The sequence below is a fragment of the Miscanthus floridulus genome, chromosome 6 (genome assembly GCF_019320115.1).
Source record: "Miscanthus floridulus cultivar M001 chromosome 6, ASM1932011v1, whole genome shotgun sequence".
NCBI classification, from domain to species: Eukaryota; Viridiplantae; Streptophyta; class Magnoliopsida; order Poales; family Poaceae; genus Miscanthus; species Miscanthus floridulus.
Window position 1 is genome coordinate 105,143,408 of NC_089585.1, and position 21,116 is coordinate 105,164,523.

The 21,116-nt window shown below is 42.8% G+C and overlaps 2 protein-coding genes across 2 annotated transcripts; both read right to left on the reverse strand.

The window, feature by feature from the left end:
• Nucleotides 1-4,182: 4,182 nt before the first annotated feature.
• On the reverse strand, nt 4,183-4,970 carry LOC136458907 (non-classical arabinogalactan protein 31-like). Its single transcript, XM_066458815.1, has 2 exons — nt 4,601-4,970; nt 4,183-4,493 (listed from the first exon to the last, which is right to left on the reverse strand). Exons 1-2 carry the CDS (start codon nt 4,968-4,970, stop codon nt 4,183-4,185), a joined length of 681 nt encoding a protein of 226 aa, XP_066314912.1.
• A 7,092-nt stretch (nt 4,971-12,062) lies between these two features.
• On the reverse strand, nt 12,063-15,627 carry LOC136458908 (MADS-box transcription factor 32-like). The gene is made up of 5 exons (XM_066458816.1): nt 15,123-15,627; nt 14,815-15,018; nt 14,384-14,425; nt 12,424-12,502; nt 12,063-12,322 (listed from the first exon to the last, which is right to left on the reverse strand). Exons 1-5 carry the CDS (start codon nt 15,378-15,380, stop codon nt 12,312-12,314), a joined length of 594 nt encoding a protein of 197 aa, XP_066314913.1. The 5' UTR covers nt 15,381-15,627; the 3' UTR covers nt 12,063-12,311.
• Nucleotides 15,628-21,116: the final 5,489 nt, after the last annotated feature.

Genomic DNA, 21,116 nt, shown 5'->3' on the forward strand with positions numbered 1-21,116 from the left:
CGCCCAAGTCAACCCAGAGATCATGTTTCCCCAGTTGGGCTGGCAGCTATGTTTTGCTAAATGCTAAAGCAAGCAGCGGCCGTTATTAGACCAACAAGATTATGGTGGTGAGATTTACGGCTCGTTCGCCGTGGATGGAGTGCCCGGAACAATTCCAGGTGGAATTGCTTCACTAAGGGCCCGTTCGTTTCATCTAATTCCCGGCCAGATCGCTTCCTGGTGGTGGGTGGCCCGTATAAAATACGTCAACATTCCTGGCCGGATCTGTTCCGGCGCTCTATTCCGTGTGAAACGAAGGTGCCCTAAATTGTATACTTTCGATGAACTGGAATAGTTCCTGAGCCAAATCCACGATAACCGAACGCAGCCTTAGTCGGATCAGCTACACTTGTGACGCAAAAATATGTATAGGATTAGGAGATACGATCAATGATTCCCTCTAGCACTAGCGCATGCGTGTACCTGCTACTTTGTACTACAGCCCCTCGGTCAACTGCGGACACATTGTAACATGATCAGATAAGCGGAACCATGGAAGGTGCATGTCAGCTTCTTTCCTTTGCTACTGCTCCAAGTAGCTGATGAGATTAGTTAGGCCCCGTTTGGCATGGAGCCGTTTTCTGCCAAATGGGGTAAAGTGAAATAGCTTCACTGGTGAAGCCCCTAAAAACATGCTCTCACAGTGATTTGGGGTGGGATGGAGCCAAAAAAGTGGCTTCTCCTCTAGGCCCCTAAAAACATGCTCTCACAGGAAAGCCATTTTGCCAAATGGTTTACCAAAACCGCTTCAGCTCCACCGGTGGAGCTGTTCGTGGAGCTGAAGCCAAAAAAAAATGGCTTCACTAGTGAAGTGAAGCTCTGCCTAACGGGGCCTTAACGCAACGATTTGTTACTTATGGGCCGGGCCATTTTAACATGGTAGGAACTTTATATCTAGGCCCATGATGATAGCATGAAAAGCTTGGGCCTAATAGCCCATGTTCTAGGTTTTCAACGCCACACATATTATAACCCTCCTCGCTATTATATATTGAAAGCTCGAAAATTATATTATACTATATATAATATTTAAAAAAACATTAAAGGTGGTAACTAAAGTTTTGGGGTCAGCTTTATGATGAAGTGCTGTAAGGATATAAGGACCAAATGGCCTCAAGAGGCCAGGGGCAGGGAGTGATTTGAGCCTCTAAAAAATTTAAACAATAATCTTAACCTAATAAAAAACTACTTCACCCATAACAAGAACTAGCCCTATAGCTAAGTAAAAGATAAACTAAGATGAATTCTTAGGGCATCAAATTGAGCCATGTCCATAGCATACACACTAGCAATAGGTTTTTAGGAATGTGGAAATGAAACTTAGCTAGTAAATCACACTAAAACAGAACCAAGTCTAAGAACCACTTAACATTTCAAGCACACACAAAAAAGATGGACACGGGACAACTAGATTTTTCCCATGGTATCGAGTAGTTACCAGTACTCCCTAGTCCATGTTATTAGAGCACCCACTAAGGGTTGAGATTCCTTGCGTGTCACCAAGACTCAAGATCCACTAAAAGTACTCCTGCTCCATTATAGATTAGCATATCTCAAATATAGCACAAAGCTAGAAACCTCCCAACAAGAACTCTGTTGGGGAAGGTCACCTAGTCCTCCATCCCGGACGTCTAGGAGCCAGCAAACTCCAAGAGTAACAAATTTTCAACCTTCGCTTAATCAAACTCCGTGCCAAGAGCACAAAGATGCACAGTAAGCTCATGCATAAGCACTCAGCTTGGCTTGAATTACCCTCAAACTCTTCACTAAGCTTCTCTACATATATGTGTAACTGCTATCCGGGGTTAGAGAGAGCTCAAAATGAGATGCATAACACATATATAAACCAATGGTGAGGTCCAAGCTGTTGGGAAAAGGCTAGTGAAAAAATCAACACAAGATGATCAGCCGAGTTTCTCTGAGAGGCACTGGATCATCCGGTGGCCATGTTCTTCCTATTTTTCCAATGGTCACTGCTAAGGGTGTCGAATATTCCTCATCGGATGATACGCTGCAGCATTAAGGTTCTCAACGGATCATCTACGATGCATATCGGTAGTCATGTCCAAGTTGAACTAACCATTGCACAGATGATCTACTAGGCCCATCAAGGTGCCATCGAATCATACTATGCACTATAGTAAGCATGTCGAACTTGGATTGATCCTTGCACAACATCATTGAATTATCTTCTGTGAGCCATACATGATCCATCATCATATCGTCTTGTAGGCAACACTGCCTAATACACCATGCAATGCGATGTCGCTAGATGATCAAATGGCCTTAATCACTCGTCTGGTAAACTTAAAACTTGAATTCTTACTCAATTTGAAGTTTGAACTCACCCAATTCAACATATTTGAGATCCTTCACTTATTCTCTATCCGTTTGTGCCACTCTTGATCAACTTGCTTAGACTTTCTAGAGGCTGGAAAACCGAACCACCTCTAAAATTATCATTTATAGAGGCGGCTAAGCTTTTCGTCCACGTCTAGAAATGCCAACATTCCTAAAGATGGCCAGTAATTACACCGGTCTGTAGAAATTGATTTCTAAATGCGGTTGGCAATTTGGCTCGCCTCTAAAAATAAGTGTAGCACAATAAAATTCATAACATTTCTAAATTAAGTCGAGTGAAGACAAACTTTATATCAAAGTTATAGTACTCAAAGAGATATGCATCTTTGTAATTGATGGCCTTTTCATTTTGAATTATTTAAGTCCCAAAAAATTGATTTTAAGTTTTCATAATTTTTTTTTACTTTCTCAAATGACCTCGAATGGAGAAACTACATAAACCAAAGTTTTAGTCTCCAAGAGATCTACAACATTGCAGTTAAATACATTTTCATTCGAAATCATGTAGGGCTTGAAAATTCTGTTTTAAGATTAATGATTTTGAAGTTAATAGTTTTTGAATTTTTTAAATGACCTTAGATGGAGAATGACCTAAACCAACATTGTAGTACTTGAAAAATCTACAACTTTGTTCATTTAAAATCATTTAGAGTTTGGAATTTTTGTTTTGAATGCACATATTTTGAAATTCGTTTTTGAATTTTTCAAATGACTTGGATGGAGAAAGGACCTACACTAAAGTTGTAGTACTCGAAGAGATTTAAACTTTTCAGTTCAAACATTTTTCATTTGAGTCTATTTAGAGTCTCAAATATGCATTACAATATTTGTTAAAGTGAATAGAAAAAGTTGTCTCAAATATGCATTACATTATTTGTGACTTGGGATGTGTGACTGCAAGGGGTTGCTTGGTGGGCTTCTCCCAAGGTTTTAAAAAAATGTTTTGCAAATTTTTTCGGTGTAATTTGCTAATTCTATAAAACAATTTCTAGAGATGGAGAAATTAATTTCTAGATGAAGCTAGACACTCACCTGTAGAAACCATTTATTTCTAGAGACATAGAGGTAGAGACGGGCTAATAAGCAACTGTCTTTCCGTGGTAGCGCTAGCTAGAATGAGAAAGATTCCAATACTACGTTACACTAACATTTGAAGGTCTTTGGTGGTGTACCAAGAGGCAGGGCTAGCCATGCTTAACGAGATCGCTTGCACGTGACATATCTTAGATAGTTTATTGGAAGCAATGCACTCGATCTTCTAGAAGACCTGAATGTATTGAACCAAGGTCGCTGGTTAAAAACCATTCTATGACGGCTGCGCAGATCCTACAGGCAGCTTCCAATGTCTAGATGCGTGATTTGAGATCTGATCTAGTGTTCAGATCGAGCATGCAACCTCGCCGCTGCAAAGCCGGCGATGTCAGCGCACACACATATACAAAAATGAGAAAGGACAAATGGCAACTTTTAAATAAAAGAAATATAAATAAAGAACTACTCGTATAAGACAGTAGGCAATGAGAACTCAATGTCACCGACAACATCGACGATAAACCGAAGCATCGTCATCACTGCTAGAACTGAACTTCCACTAGAATGTAATTAGGCTAATTAAGAACGACGCAATGCCTAGCTAGCTGCTTATTACTTACTGCCTGGATCGACCGAGATCGATCCAACGTACGCAGTCTCGCGCGTTCGACGGCGGCGTCGAATTGAGCGTGCACGCCGACCACGGTGGTCTCGCCTGTGTCCAACGGTATCGGAAGAGGTCGCCGGCCATCAGTAGGGGCACTGGCCTTTGGCGGCGGGGGCGTAGAAGAGGACGCTGGTGGGGGTGTAGACGCCCTGCAGCCCCGCCGGCGGGATCGTCCTGGTCTCCCTCACCAGGGAGAGCCCGATCCACTGGTTGGGCGGGTAGTAGGGCTTGCTGCACTGCGGCGTCGGCGACGAGAGCAGGTACATCTTGCACGTCCTGACGTTGAAGTTCTTCATGTCGTAGAACATGATGAGGAAGTAGCCGTTGGCGTCCGTCACCGTCCCCGTCGCATTCACCACCTTCCGCCCGTAGCACACCATCATCGCCGTCGCCCCTGCATGCAATGCATGCGCAACCATGTAATGCGTGCATATTATATGCTCGGAGATCAACAGCTAGTGTTTGTCGCGCACACGTAGCTATGCACAATGCGGACCGTACCTTGCAGAGGCGACGCATCTATGCCGGTGTTGTAGCCCTTCCCCTTGCAGCTCTTGCAGTAGATGGTGCCCTCTACGATGACGAAGGGAAGAGGCGGCGGCGGCGGAACGAGGGGCAACAACGGCGGCATGGCGTTGGTGTAGGCTGAAGGCGGCACGGCATTGTCGCCGGGCGACGACTGCGGCGGTGACGCACCATTGTTCACGGGTGGCGATGGCGACGGCGGCAGGGCGCTGTCGTAGGCTGATGTTGGCGCCCTGGCCTTGTCGTCGGCGGCCATCGCGTGGCGGGCGGGAACCAGCAGCGCCGCAGCGACGAGCGTCATCGCTAAGGCCAGAAAGGCCTGGCTACTCAGTGAAGCGAAGGCCATCTTGGTTCTTGGCTTGGAACGCTCTTTGACTAACAATTACTAGCTCTTAACTGAAGAGCTGGAGTTGGAATAATGAACTGGGTGACTTGCGTGCTCTCGGACACGAGCCAATTTATAGGGCGATCGATCTGGGTCACTGTGTCTCCGTCCACATGGCTGCTTGTTGCCGTTTGACCAGTCGAACAGCGCGCAAGTTCAGCTCAAATCAGATTCCGTTCACAGTTAATGTTTAATGACTTTGTTGCCTTGCGAGAGCAGGCTGCATTTACTATATTAATGCAGGATTTTAGGAGCAGAGAGAAGAAGCTTGCCCCTTGTCATCTCGGCCGGCTGTCTGGAGCAGATGAGTGGGAACAGTAAAAAGTCCCGTTCGAACGGAACGGCCATGCCACCGGCAGCAGCAACGTTCTTCTCCGCCTCGTTGTCCCGTCAGAAATGCTGGGTTTGCGGGTGGAATGCATCGAGAACTGAAAGAAATCGATCCGTTGGAGCACTGAATATGAATGCGCGAGGCCGGATCGGTTTGCGCGGAGAAGAGACTCGGTTTGACCGCACCGTAACGATCGTTGCCCCTCCTGCGGACAGCAGCTCCGCGTGCCAGCCACTTGTTTAAGCTCCCCCGGCAATAAATGCATCGCTAGTTTATCTGCAATTTGCTCCATCACACGCTGGTTTATTGCGTGTCAGGTGCTTAGCTGGTGCAAGTACTACTAGTAACTTCATCGATCGCGGCGCTGACCGTTTCACTTTCACCCGTAGAAACACTAGCACTAGCATTCTGACGCCGACGACGAGCAGGGGGTCTGGGATGTGTAGCAGGAAAATTGTCGCGTACCGTAGCTCTGCAATGGAGAAGAAGCAAGAGACATCTACAGGACGTTTACAGGATGTCAATTTACAGAACGTCAATCTTCTCATCGACAACACAAGGCTGCACAAAGAAGATCACCCACAAGCCACAAGTAGACCTGGCCATAATTACAAGACATTCTTAACTCCATTCCAGTGATCTATATTTGGACTAGACTTCTGTCAAAACATCCCGAATACATGAGCTACGTCAGGGTAAGTTCTTACTTGTACACTCATTAAGCTTCCAACAGCTGAAGCATATGGAACCATGTTCATTTGATCGATCTCATATCGGTTCCTGGAACACTGAAAGTTTTCAAATCTATTACCCTTGACTATAGGAGCAGGCGTAGATTTACTCGCATGCATACTTTATTACTTTAGAATCTTTTCTAGGTGTGCCTATGCTATAGGCCTAATACTCATTTTCTTCTATCTCGGTGAATTTCAATTCCTAGAACCAATGACCCTTCACCAAGATCATTCATATTAAAACTTGAGGACAAGAACTTCTTCTCCAATGGCAGATTAACATCACTGCTAGTGAGTAGGATGTCATCTATACACAGGATGTGGAAAATGAATTTTCCATTCTTGAACTTTTGCATAAGCGCTATTGTCCTCCTCATTCTCTTTAAACTTAAACTTTCTTATTGTTTCATCAACTTCAAATACTACTGTCTAGAGACTTGTTTTAACCCATAAATTGATTTCTGTAGACGACATCCCATACGTTCTTTTGCTTCCACGACAAAACCTTCGGGTTGTGCCATGTAAATATTTTTTATACAAATCCCCGTTGAGGAATGCCGTGTTTACATCCATCTGATGTAACTCTAAATCGTAATGTGCCACTAACGTCATTATGAATCTTAAAGAATCCTTGCATGAGATTGAAGAAAAAACTCTCATTGTAATCTATTCATTCTCTTGGCGTAAAGCCTTTTGCTACAAGTCGTGCTTTATATTTTTCCACGTTTCCTTTGGAGTCATACTTTGTCTTGTAGACCCATTCATAGCCTACTGTTTTGGCTCCATTAGGAATTTCTTCTAAGCCCCAAACATCGTTGGTATTCATCGAATTCATTTTAGCTTCCATAGCTTCTTGTCATTTAGACGAGTAAACGCTTCTCATGACTTCTTCAAATGAGGTGGGATCACCCTCTATTTGAATTTCTTCACTAACATAGACTTCATAGTCATCATAAAAAAATGGTTTACTAATTATTTGAGACCTTTTGGGGCCTCAGCTACTGACACTTTCATATGGGGCTGTTGTTGCTCTTCATTGCCAAGAGACAATTGATTCTACAGGCTCCTGTATCACAAGATTCTTGTTTACATTATTCATCTTTTTCGAAGAGCTAACAACAGGTGTTGTGAAAGTCATACAACATCAATAGATATTGAGAAATTTGTTGCTCTTGAATCACTGGAGTGGACACACAGTCCCTCTTCTCTTCAAGTCTTAGGTCTCTATATACCTCCATAAACCATGCTCCCCCAGATTATCCCATCTTCTATAAAGATAGTGTATCTTTAAATTTCTTATTTGGGTTTAATCTGTTAAAACCTTATATGGCGCTTTAAGCACCACCTTAATATCTTTGAGGCTCGTCCAGTATGAATTATGGCTGGCTACGCTATATTCCTATCGGAACTGTAAAAAGTCTAAAAATTTAGCTATTTTCTGCTTAGGGGTATCATTGTAGTGACTGTTGTACTCCTTCGACGGTCACATTCATCTTAATTAGTCTTTATCTCACTCTTAATGAAGAGTATCTTTCTTAATTGATCTTTATCTCACTCTTAATGAACAGTGTCCTTCTTAATTGATCTTTATCTCACTCTTAATGAAGAGTATCTTTCTTAATTGATCTTTATCTCACTCTTAATTGCTCTCACAATCTCCTCCCTCGAAATACGACATAAACTTTACTGTCATAATTTCGAGAACTATTCACAAAACCTGTGAACGAGGAGACACTTATGACTTACTTCATTCACATGATTATGTCATACAAATAAAGTTATTTCTTGATTCGTATAGGAGTACACTTTCCCCATTCCACTTCAAAAACTCAACGAGATCTTTTATTAGCAGTACTTTTGCAAGTCACGTTTACACGTTTTTCTTATACTTTGGTTAGTATTGACCATGACGGTGTTTTTGTATTGTGCCATGGTCAATACTAGAATAGCATAAGAGCTACCCCAACTTCTCTCGCTATGCGGGATAAATCTATATACAAACACACATGCTTAATTCAACGTTGGTCAAATTAGACATGTATGTTACTTATTGCAACTCTTATCATAATAATGAAAAAATATATACTATTTACTGTAACGAAAACTTAGTCATGACGACTAAAATATTCACTTATACTTCATTTTTCAATTAAATCTTCCCGTTGGTTCTAATTTAATCAGAAAATTAATAAACTAACAAAAATAGTCCAAAACTGGCTTAACTCAAGCCTTTTCATTTACATAGCCCAGCATTGCAGCCCGTTGGCATGCAGCCGAGTGATCTCGTCAGTTAAAATTAAAACATACAAGGTGCTTCTGCATCAATTCTACATCACCGTTGGACAGAAAATAGAATTAATGCATAAAACTCATAAATTGACTTAAAAGACATATAACTACTCTTCAAAATTAAATTCTTCCGTTGGTTCGAATTTAATTAGAAGATAATCAACATCATTGTAGTGGAAACATGAGTAAAATACATTCTATTTGTTCAAGAGCATTTATTGGTCCTTATCTACTCTCTAAAAAAATTGACCACGTTGGTGTAAAATTTATCAGAGATTTAAACTTCAAACTCAAACTCATAAATAAAAATTTATAATATTGCTATCATTAACTTTTGTCAGAAAAATAGCAATATCATAAATACAATATTCTTCTACATTAATTCTATATCACCGTTGGGCAGAAATAGAATTAATGCATGAAAAACTCATTAATCAACTTATAATATTGTTAATATCGACATTGGTCAGAAAGTAACAATATCATAATTTAACTTAAAACAAATTGGACTACTCCTCCAATTTAAATTTTCCCGTTGGTTCCAATTTAATTAGACGATGAAACATTAATGTAACAGAGGAAACATGTAAGATAGTCTATTTTCCAGAAGCATTTTGTGATTACTTGTCTACTCTCTAAAATTAAACACGTTGGTGTAAATTTATAGAGATGAAAACTAGATAAAACATATTGACAAAATACTATTGGAAAATAGAAAAAATAAGAACTTAGAATTGTTATTTCTTTTCCTTCATTTGGCCGGGGAGCAGAAAAAACAGGCCCACGACCCATCTCGCCCACGCGCTCACGCGCGTGGCCCAGCGTGCTGCCGCGCTCCCCTGCACCCAGGCCGTAACCTAGGCCTAGGCCGGGAAAGTGCTCTCCCGCCTGGGCTGTATGCTAGCCCGAGCGCCCGGAGCCGTCCATCGCGAATGGATGGTCGTCCGCTCACCTCGACGGAACAAAACAACCGCCCGGCCGCTCACCCCAAAAACCCTAAGCCATTCTGTCTCCCTTCCCTTCTCTTCTCTCTCGCCGGCGGCGTCCTAAGACGACGGAAACGGTGGCGGCGCAACGCAGGGCCCTTTGCCGACGTGCGCGTTCACCCGAGGCTGAGCGCGCCGCCGTCAAGTAGCCGTGCGGTGGTGCCCTAAGTCCGCTGTAACACCCTAGGTGTTACATTGCACTATTTTTGCTAAAACACTGCACGAGCATCATACTTGTATGTGGATGTGTGTAATATAGGGTATAAAGTAATGTACATAACTTGAAACGTTCGTCGGCAACACGAAACAAAGGCTACATTTCATGCCACTTATATCGTTTAGGGTTCTAAGTAATTTTTATCGAACAGAATTGCAATAGAACTCTTATGCGAGACGTTGATATAGTTCGTAGTGCGAGCTTCGTAGGTGACGGTGAAATACTCGTGGTCGGGTATGAGAGTCGCTAGCTAGCTTGGAAACCGAAAGTGACGCGAATCCGAACGAATGACTTAGTCGTTTCTTAAGTCGGAGAGTGTGTCGACGAGGCAAAGTTCGGGCATTTTTAGGGGAGGATCGGCTTAGGTAATGGCAAGGTGTTTTGGCTTAGTTTGATAGCCCTATGTACTCTCTAGAGTATAGAATAACTGGTTTAGCTTTTGGGTCATCGAGTTTGAGATTTTGGGATGCTTTTAGAAGCGTGCAAATCATTGTCCAGGCCAATCTCAGTGTCTGGGCGCGATAACCGCGCCAGCGCTGGTCGTCATTTGAAGGTGGTCCTAGTTTAAGCCAATTTGTCGCAGAGGAATCCGACTCATGAGATTTCGAAAATGATCCTGTACCACCATCCATTTTTCTTCGAAACTGCCCAGCCTGGCCCCTACCTCAATCTTTGGATGAGGTTTTTTTTCTCTCCTCGCTATAATTTTCCTGTGGAAGAATTTTGAGTTGGTATCTCCTAGTTTGATATTGGGGATGCGGGAGACCTTTTTGGCTCTTGCTCACAAAGCACAACAAGGGCCAGCGCCCGGAGTTTTGTATGGTCTCATCAGACTAGCATCAGTGAGAGTTTTATGATCCTGTTTCTAAGACTCTGTGTCGTTGGAAACAGTATAAACAAGTTCCTATAAAACTTATTTTATCTCACGAAACATTTTTCATCGCTCTTTTCATTTAAATTATGCCACATCAACTTATTTAACACTTATGAAACTCTTATTGAGACTGTCCTGGTAAACAAGAGAATGCTTGGTTGTTTCTCACTTGGCCTGCTTAGTTCTGTTTCAGGCTGTACGCTCCCTATTCCCTAAGTTTATATTTGATTGACAGAAGAATTAATTAGCTATAAATAATTTAATTGGCTGGAACAAAACTCTATGTTAGGGAAAAAACATTGTTCGCATTGAACAAAATGTTTAAATACACGAATAAAATTTATGCACATGGAACAAAACCATATGCAACTAGAAAAAATTGTACTTCGTCCATTCCAAATTATAAGTTATTTTTGATTTTTTTGGTACATTCAATTTGCTATGTATCTAAATATATTGTTATATCTATATACATGGCAAAATAGATGTACCAAAAAAATCAAAACGACTTATAATTTGGAACAGAGGGAGTATGTGCCTAGAAAAAAGTAACAATTATTGAACCTCTCGCTAGATAGGTTGAATTTTGCTCAACCTGGGCCCAAGTAAGAACAAGGCTAATAACACAGCCGGCTTACTAACTGTAAGATTCCTTGCAGCCTTCTCTAGCCCACTCATATAGTAGTTATCTCTCTACTGTTAATACATGGCCCACTTGTCTCTCTCATAGAGTTTCTTGATTCTTGTGTCTAGGCCGGTTGTAAGCTTACAGTCCGCTTCTCTTCTCTCTCCTCCTCTCAATCCTCCACCTCTGCATTTAGCGAGCTTCAGCATGTTATTATACTTAGTGTAAAAGAAAAAGGAAACAAAGCTAGCTAGCTACTCCATGGGCCCAGGTTGGATTCTATCCTACGTGTAAATGGGACATGGTCCACTCTCATGATACCAGGGGAGGGGAGCAGAGGCGCTTTGTACCATGCGGCTGGACCGTATAATTCCAGAACTTTCAGGCAGGCCCATAACTGTGAAGTTGTCGAATCTTCTACCAACATTGTTTGGCTTGGCCCAGTTGTGGAGTCCTTGCCAGCAACAAAATCTTGCCCATCGACTCATGATCAGACGGTTGCCGTTTCACACATCCTTAGGGTTTCCTCTCCGCTCACAGCACAGCCGCCGTTAAAAGGCCAGCAGGGGCTGCCTGCCGTGCCTGGTGCCGGACTGCCGGCTGAGGCGCTGCCCGGCGGACTCGTTGTGATACTGATACCCAAATTCGTCTACGCTGTGTTATGTTTCTTCTTTCGTTTGATTTTGTTAGATCGTATCTCGTTGTTATTATTCGTCTTCTTTCTTGCTTCTCGTTGCTTAATCTTGGGAGCAGTGATGAGATCATTTTAGTATGATCTTTGAGATGTGATTGTCGATCTCTATATTGCTACGTTCTTGCTGAGCTCCTAGCACCATGCGCACATATTTTTAGTTCTATATTCTATTTGGATTCAGGGTTCAATCTGGTTGTAGCGTGATAACTCTTGGATTCAGAAACGCAGAAATTTATCATCCTGCGATATTCTTGGGGCTGTTTCCCCCATTCCTGGTTATAGCGTTTTCTTTTGGCCAATAACAAGGATATATTTGAATCGAAGAAAGAGTTCAGTGCTAAAGGTAATTTCTCCCGTCTGAATAAAAACATTAACACCAAGCTGAGACTTGTTTGATCAACTAGGACAACAACCACTCAACCATAACATACAAAGAGTACAGAGGCATCGATCGCAGAATCGGTTAGCCTGGCAGGACGTGACTTTGAATCTCAAAACAGTACTAAGAAACAGAGCATAATCTTCGATCCATCCTCGAGCTTCCAGCCAGCGTTAGTTGAAACCTGCACTTGTTTGCAGAAAGCTTCAGATTAAGTACTGCTACTGAAAATAGTTGGTCTGAAACGAAGTTGAGAAGGCCGCATAAGGATTGGATTGTACCCACCCAGCTTGAGTTCCAGGCCGCTGCTTGGTGGGGTCGACCCTCCTTCCCCGTTGTTGTTCGAGGCCTGAGAATGAGCAAGCTGCAGGCAAAAAATACAAGAAATTCGGCACAGATTAGACTCTAGATGCAAGAACATAGTACGAAAATAGAAATTTCTATAGTGCACAAAGTCAAATTTAACATAGGGAGCAAAACTTTCAAGAAATTCTGCACTAGATGCAGAAGATACGAAAATAGAAATTTCTATAGACAAACGCACAAAAAAAATCAGAATTAACAAAGGAAACAAAATTGATTGATGTGCTCACAAAGCCAAGAATAGCTGTTAGTTCACTTTACCTAGGCTGCATCGGCTACCTGTACATAGCATGATGCAGCTGCTTGTAGTAGCACTGTAGTTCCACCAATACACCTTCAAGAGCAAGAGCATGAAGGGAGTGCGTCCATGGATGGGTCTACATGTTGTAGCCTGGCGACCGTTGCGTCACTTTTTCGGAGCAGCGCTCGTGACACTAGCATGAGTAGCGCATGGTTCCTACTATTTTCGCAGGGAATCACCATCCTACTATTTCATTGTGAGTGTCCTATTTCATTGCATTGAGTGTGCAAGCCTGAAAGAAATGCCTATTTTTGATAGGCTCGTATAGTTGCTACAATCTGTATACATACTCTTGGCTCGGTTTCAACTATCAAGCTGTACTCTCCTCCATCTCAAAAGGAAAGATGGGAGAAGTCCTACTGTCACCAAAATGATGAAAGCTGAACTCAAGAGTTGCTGAATAAAGTTCGCAAATAAGCTGAGCTCAGATAGATTGTTTGTTTATCTGCTACAAGCGGCTAAGCCGTACTAGGTAGGAAGATTCTTTTTCGTGTTATAAACTATCTGTTTGGTTGTTTGGACGGTGCAACGAATGAAGAAATGTTCTTAGACAAAGAAATGTACTTAAGAGAGTTAAGCTCACATGCTACCTCTTTATACTAGATTGTTAGTTCTACCATACTGCTCCCTCTGTCCACAAGATGCAATTAACGTTTTTTGAAGAGCCAAACAAAGTTATAAAAAATACTAAAATTTATAATACAGAACAAGTGCCATTAAATTATTTATAAATTATAATATATTTTCGTAGCAAATCTACTTGGAGACATAGATGTTATACTATTTGTTTACTATAAATTTCATCAAGTTAAACTAGTCGAATTGAATAAATCAAGTAGTTGCATTCTTTTGTAAATTGTAAAAGAAAGGAGTACGTATTTGGTAGCCACGCATTTACCAAGTAGCAGAAAATAACAGGCGGTTTCCAAGTTAAATTACGGACATGAACAGTGCTTCTAAAATTGTAGTATCCAACAGAAACTGGGCTGGACTTTCCAGCCGCCATCCGGGAACTTCCGGTAGAAGTAGAATGGGTCTATTTCAGCAATGCTAGTGCAGTATCGGGGTTCGAAGTATCAATTAAGGGTGCGTTTAGATCAAAAAATTTTTTGGATTTTGGCTCACTGTAGCATTTCGTTTGTATTTGGTAATTAGTATCTAATTATGGACTAATTAGGTTCAAAAGTTTCGTCTCGCGATTTCTCGACCAACTGTGTAATTAGTTTTTTTTTTTCATCTACATTTAATACTCCATGCATGTGCCGCAAGATTCGATGTGACAGTTACTATGCAAAATTTTTTGGCAACTAAACGGGGCTAAGATGCCATATTTGTGCAGACTGCAGAGGCACTCGTGCGCCTTGCGTTACGATTTCCGAACAGTGGAATTGCAGCCTCTTCGCTGATCCTAAATAATCGTAAATTTTCAATCAGAATAATATTTTTTTTAAAAAATAGTATTTTTTCTCTTACATCAAATCAATCCACAGTAATAATCTACAATTATATAAAATCATTTCAGCATTGGAACACGGAAGAAGTGACTGAACAGCAAGATTTGCAAAAAGATCAGTTGCTCACCTTGCCGCACAAGCCGTAGCGCTCCACGTGGCGTCCTCTGATCTGCAGCCAGCAGAATCGAGAGAAGCTATCAACCATCTAATATAGTTATTATATATTTATTATTATATCCCTCACCCAGGAAGGCCTCTGGCGCCCTGCGACTGTATTAAACACTATTCCTACGAATAATAAATGTTTTATTCACTGTACAAACAGTATTCGTCCGAAACTGAAGATTCCAATTCATGCGTAAACACTGTTTAATCAAATTTAAAACCTCTTGGTCCCGTGAAAAACACTGTTCACCTCGCGTTTTAAATGATTTCGTCCACTGTTTATCACGGCGCGGCGGCAGCGCGCCCAGTCGTGCTAATCGAGGGGAAGACTAGCCAGGGCACATCACACATCATCACAGCAGGGGTGTGCAGTAGGCGTGATGCGATACGTACGATGTTCTCGAGGTAGCTGATCTCGCCGCCGATCTTGCGGTCCTTCTCGGAGCGCACCTTGTGCACGGCCGCCTCCAGGTTGTGCTCCAGCAGCTCCAGCGACGGCACCGTGTACTGCTCCCCGTCGTCCACCGTCATGAACCGCAGCTCCTTCTCCATCAGCTCGCACATCCGCTCCGCCTCCTCCAGCTCCGCGCGCCGCTCCTGCCGCCGTCGTCGTCGTGCAAGAGCATCATCATCATTACATTACTGCTAAGAACAAGAACATGCATGCTTTGCCACGTGCTCTAGTTACTTAAATAGGTTACCTGGCGAATGTCGGTCCAAACCTTGGTGTGCGTCGCGGCCTCGTACCTCTCGACCAGGTCCTTAACAGAGGGGACGGTGGGCGAGAGGTAGTGGTAGAGCTTGCCGGAGGTGGAGAAGAGAAGCAGCAGCAGGTCGACGTCGCACAGAACGGAGAGCTCCCTGGCCTTCTTGAACAGGCCGTCCCTGCGCTTGTAGAAGGTGGACTGCCGCTGCGTGGGGTTCTCGATCCGCTTTATCTCGCTGCGGCCCCGACCCATGTCTCCGTCGCTCCCGTCGCCCCCGCGCGCCGCCGCCACGGCGTTGTTGCGAGAATATGGAAACCGAGCTAGCTAGCTACCTCACCGAACTGAGCTCGGCACCGTGAGCAGCTCGCTGGATGTAACAGTCGAGAGGGGGTGCGTGCCGCCGAGCCGAGCTATCGTTGCCCGTTGCTTGCTTTAAAGAGGGTGAGCCGGTGAGGGTGCTGGTGGTGGCAAAAGGCCAGTGCTCGGTCGTAGTAGCGAGACATGATAGTCTAGTGACTAGTCTAGCTGCTCCACGCTCTGTCTAGCCTCTAGGTAGCTTTGTCCTTGTGTCCGGTAGTGCGTGGCCGCCGGCTGTTGGTTGGTCGTTCGTTCCCCACTGGCCGCTGCTCGTTGCCATTGCCACTTGCAAGTCGCACACTGTACTGCATGCCTTGCAGCTTTGCAGTTGCAGGGGAAGGAGGGAGCACCGAGCACGGACATGGCTGGACTGGCATTGCGACGTGCATGAAGTGACAGAGACGTGTCGAGGGCTGTGAGTACAGTGGGTCCGTCGATCATCACCTACAGTGCGCAACTGGCAATGTAGAGTGCGAGTAGGCTTGTTGAGAGTAGAGTAGGAGTATAGTGGTGGCTTCTGTATTACTACTGCAAGTACGCACACGCACCTACGGAGTACGATACAGTAGTAGACGTGACCCATGTTCTTTGCGTTTTCTTTGCATTGCTTTTTCTCTGGTATAAGGATACCCTTGCCAAAAAAATGTGCATTTAAGCAATAAATACTGCTACAGAAATATACACCTTAGCCATTATGTAGTTTAAAAAGAATACACTTTTGTAACTAGAAATTTTTCTAAACTTAACACATATGAGTTCATCCATACATAAACTCACACCAAAATGTTGAGATGCAAAGTCATATTTGAAAAAAAAAATCATATGAAAATAACAACATTCACGTGCATGAATACTACACCCTCAATTCCAAATTTTAAGACATTTTGACTTTTCTAGATACATATGTTTTGCTATACACTTAGATATACACTATGGCCTCGTTCGACTTACCTTAAAAGCCAGCTTGTTCGGCTTCTTTTTTTCAGCCGGAACAATATTTTTCTCTCACAACAATTCAGCTTTGGCTTGTTTTTTCAGCCAATTTCAGGCAAGCGAACGGGGCCTATGTCTAGATATATATTGAAAGTAATCTATCTAGAAAGATAAAAAAAGATCTCTATTCAATATAGCAACCTAGCTTACAGTATACTAGAGAGGGTCTGAGCTTCCATGTAAATCTTTATTAACCCCTAGGGCGTCTGAAGGAGTGTGGTATCGAATTTTTTCTCTACCTTAATACAAAGACGCGTAAACCTTTTGCGTGATCAAGAAAAAAGACCAAAATGTCTTATAATTTGTTACAGAGGAACTAGAAAACAAGAATATAGAAATTTTGTCTTGCAGTGCGCATATAAGTGAAATTTATGACCCTATGAATTTTTTCAAAAAAAAAAGAGTGTACATTCTAACTTTTGCATGTGAGTAGATATATAGATGCACTACATATGTATCAGGTTTTAAAAAAATCAAGTTACAAAATTGCATTTTTTTTTAATTAGTTTTTCCATGTTTGCACCTATTAGGTGGTTTCCACCATATATTTCCTCATCAACATAGGAATATTAGTTTTTGTCTTTTATTTCTACTAGCAAATATGTATGTGCATTGTAACAAAACGTAAAAGTTGTTGCGCGGTTATCTAGAGATGCTTCTGCCAAAGATGATGAGTTAGATATCTTTATTGGATTTATTTGTGCTTGGCTCGATCTTATTTCAATTAAATCAAACTTCCAACCCCCATAATAAAATACTAGGTGCAATAAATGATTGTTTTCGTATGAGAAATTGTCTGAAGAATGACTCAACTTAAATGGCTACCTATTGTGTGTAGTTTTTTTGAAGAAGATATAATCTACAACCTCTAAGTCCTTGTACTCGTGACCCTTGCCATGGGTCTACATTTGCCATTCGTGAAAGTGAGAAGTATATGGGATGAAGGTGTTGATATATTATTGGCTTAGCCCGTATAATATTTAATAAATCGAATAAAACTCTATTGTACGTAACATTAAGCGTTGTATGGTTTAATACCGTATGTGATTTTGACTGAACGTTTACTCAGCTTATTTGATTGGAAATTATTCATCTCAATTGAGAAGTTGAGAAAAGGACAAAGGAGTGCCACACGCGCGCGCGCCGCCGGCTGGGCTAGGTCGTGGGTGTGGGCGAAGCGAGCGGGTGGGCGGCGAGCGAGCGTGGCCAGATTTTGACACTTAATCCACATAATCACTATCTCCGTCTCCTAGGACCCTTCGTACCCTTTCCCCCTTCCCGTCCCAGCCATAAATCTTAAATCCTCCGTCAGTCTTCCTCTCTTCCGCTTCATTTCCGAGAGACCACATCTCAGCTGTCCTTGGGTTTTCCCTGTCCCATACCTCTGCGTGCACGGAGAAGCGGGAGAGCAGGTGCCTCCAGAACCCTCGTCCAGGGTGTGCAGCGATTAGGTTTTTAGGGAGCGATTCCGCGACTGCTCGTTCGACCTCTTCTTCCTCACGGAACCCATCTTCTTCCTGGTGATCGCTCGTGAAACCCGTCTTCTTCCTGATGATCCGTTCGTGGGACTGCACTACGAACACCGTCCTACATTGACCGTGGTCCATGACTTCGAGCAACGTACTATGTCGACTAGTGCGAATGAAGCCTTCAATGCCCTCGGCATGGGACCCTCCGCTGGGTACAATCTTATCTCTGTGATTACCACACTTTGCGTTCTTAATGCATCGATATGTATGTCATGTCTGCATGCTATAGCGTTCGTTAGAGATATACACATGCACATATATATTGTCACGAACCTGCTGATGTTATATTTCTAGATTAATTTGACCATGAAAATGTCTAATTGTCTAACAATCCAAAAATCTAATCTTTGGTAATTTTCTGTCAGTGGTTTAGCTGCTGCTTTGAAGCCAAATAATTTTGATGGCAAGAATTTCATGATATGGCATGCCAAGATGGTATTGTGGTTTGAAAGGATCAAGATGCCCAAGAGGAGGGGTGAATTGGGCTAATTCTAAATTTCTTTGTAATAATTAAGCACTATGGTTAGCCCAACTTCACCCCTTGTGTCTAGAAAGTGTTTCTAATGTTCTACCGCACAAAAAGACTTGCAACCTAAGTTTCAATTCTACTCTAGCATGGCAATTCTATGAATATAAAGACAAGAATTGAATTGCTCAAAGTAAAGAGAGGAGGAATGCGGCGATGTTTTGTCGAGGTATCGAAGAGTCGCCACTCCCCACTAGTCCTCGTTGGAGCACTCACACAAGGGTGTAGCTCCTCCTTGATCTAAGCAAGAATTAAGTGCTCTCTACAGGTTGATTCTTTGACACTCCGTCGTGGTGAATTACCCACAACCGCTCATAACTTGAGTTGGGTCATCCACAAGCTTCGTCGGATTATCACTAAGCTCCCAATCACCACCAAGCTGTCTAGGTGATGATGATCACCAAGAGTAACAAGCATGAACTCTCACTTGACCACGACAAGCCTAATGAGAAGGGTGGATGCAGACTTTGCTACTCTTGCTTTCACTAATGAGGTCTCACTCTTGGATTCTCAAATCTCAATCACCTCACTAGGACCTTACTCTTCTTAGCACTCTCAAGGGTGTTTCTCAGCTGATGGAATGAGCAAAAGTGCCTCCTCACATGAATAGAGGAAGTATTTATACACCCATGCTCAAAACGAACCGTTATATGCCTCTGCGGGTTGACCGGACGCTCCGGTCAGTTCACCCCAAAACCCATTGTTTAAGTCCATCCTTAAACTTGTCGTCCATCCTTTGAAAACCAAAATGATTTCTATCATAGGGGCATGACAACCATAATTGCCCAATCAATCTCTATTACCATGACCTAATTGAAAGCTCTAGTTTAGTTTTGGTGAATTGATGAAACCCTAAGTGCTAACCTAGTTTATCAAGTGATCATGATATAGGTAGCACATTCCAAGTGGTGAAGCAAATGAAGATCATGACATGATGATGGTGATGCCATGGTGATGATCAAGTGCTTAGACTTGAAAGAAGAAAGAGAAAAAATAAAAGGCTCAAGGCAAAGGTATAAATGGTATGAGCTATTTTATTTTGGTGATCTAGACACTTAGCGAGTGTGATCATATTTAGGTTCGATAGCCATACTCTTAAGAGGGGTGAAACTCATATCGAAATGCGGTTATCAAAATGCCACTAGATGCTCTAACTCATATCGAAATGCGGTTATCAAAATGCCACCCTTGAAAATATTTGTGAAAATATGCTAACACATGTGCACAAGGTGATACACTTGGTGGTTGGCACATTTGAGCAAGGGTTAGGAACTTCACCATCGAAGTGTCCTAGATAGAAAAGATGGAGGTCACTATAAGTGACCAGACACTGGTCTCTAAAGGACCGGCGCGTCCGGTCAGTAGCAGCAGAAAAAGCGCAGCGTCGGTCATTGACTGGACGCTAGGGCTAAAACGACCGGACGCTGGCTAGCTACGTCCGGTCACACTGACATGGTCACACACAGAGGAGTCACCGAGTGACCGAACACTGGGTGTGTCTGGTCGAGCATGACTGGATGCATTCGGCCATGAAAAGTTCATCTCTGGATGCTTACTGGAAATGATCGGACGCTAGGGTTCAGTGTCCGATCACTTTGAGTTGTAGCGTCCAGTCATCACTTTACTGTTGAGATCGAGCGATCAACATTTGAAGAGAGGGGACATGTGGCATGCATCGTGTGACCGAACACTGAGGTCCAGTGTTCGATCGATATGACCAGAGTGTCCGGTCACCCCGTGTTGTGCCTAGTGAAGGGGTACAACGTCTCTATTTTGTGGGGGCTTCTATTTAAGCCCCATAGCCGGCTCAAGCTCACTCTCTTGGCCATTTACATTGATATAGTAACCTTGTGAGCTTAGCCAAAGCCCTCCCACTCATCTCCATCATTGATTCATCATTTTTGTGAGATTGGGAGAGAATCCAAGTGCATTGCTTGAGTATTTACATCTAGAGGCACTTGGTGTTTATGTTTCGCTGTGGGATTCACTTGTTACTCTTGGTGGTTGCCACCACCTAGATGGCTTGGAGCAGCGAGGATCATTGAGCGGAGGGTGGTGATTGTCTTCGACTCCGATCGTGGTGATTGTGAGGGGTTCTTGACCTTTCCTCGGTGGAGAGCCAAAAGGTACTCTAGTGAATTGCTCGTGGCATGTGTGATCCTCATCTTGTGTTGGTTGTGTGGCACCCTATTGAGGGTTTGGTGTGTGATGCCTATTAGCTCATGAACCTCCAAGTGAGTGAATCGCCACAACGAGGAGTAGCTTGCCAGTATGCAAGTGAACCTCGGTAAAAATCATTGTGTTCATCATTTGATTCCAAGATGATTGGTCTTCATTGGTATTCATTCTTGTGATTGATTGGCTCCTTCCTCGATACAGCGGTATAAACAAATTGCTCACTCTCATTAGTTTACCGCAAACTAGTTGTCAAGCTCTTTAGTGTAGCTAGTTGTGAGGGCTTGTTAGTTTGGTTAGTGTGGCTCTTTAGTTAGATTTTGATAGCACACTAACTTAGTGTAGTGTCATAGCTATTATGTGGATAGAAACTATATAAACTAGAATTGCGGTAGATGGCTTGCTTTT

Excerpts from the sequence above, each read along its gene's own strand:
- LOC136458907 (XM_066458815.1), bottom strand. The coding sequence starts at position 4,970 with ATGGCCTTCGCTTCACTGAGTAGCCAGGCCTTTCTGGCCTTAGCGATG. Across the intron at positions 4,494-4,600 it reads AGATGCGTCGCCTCTGCAAG|GGGCGACGGCGATGATGGTG; the intron begins GTACGGTCCGCA and ends CATTGCATGCAG.
- LOC136458908 (XM_066458816.1), bottom strand. The coding sequence starts at position 15,380 with ATGGGTCGGGGCCGCAGCGAGATAAAGCGGATCGAGAACCCCACGCAG. Across the intron at positions 15,019-15,122 it reads TTTGGACCGACATTCGCCAG|GAGCGGCGCGCGGAGCTGGA; the intron begins GTAACCTATTTA and ends CGACGGCGGCAG. Across the intron at positions 12,503-14,383 it reads GCTACGGCTTGTGCGGCAAG|CTTGCTCATTCTCAGGCCTC; the intron begins GTGAGCAACTGA and ends TTTTGCCTGCAG.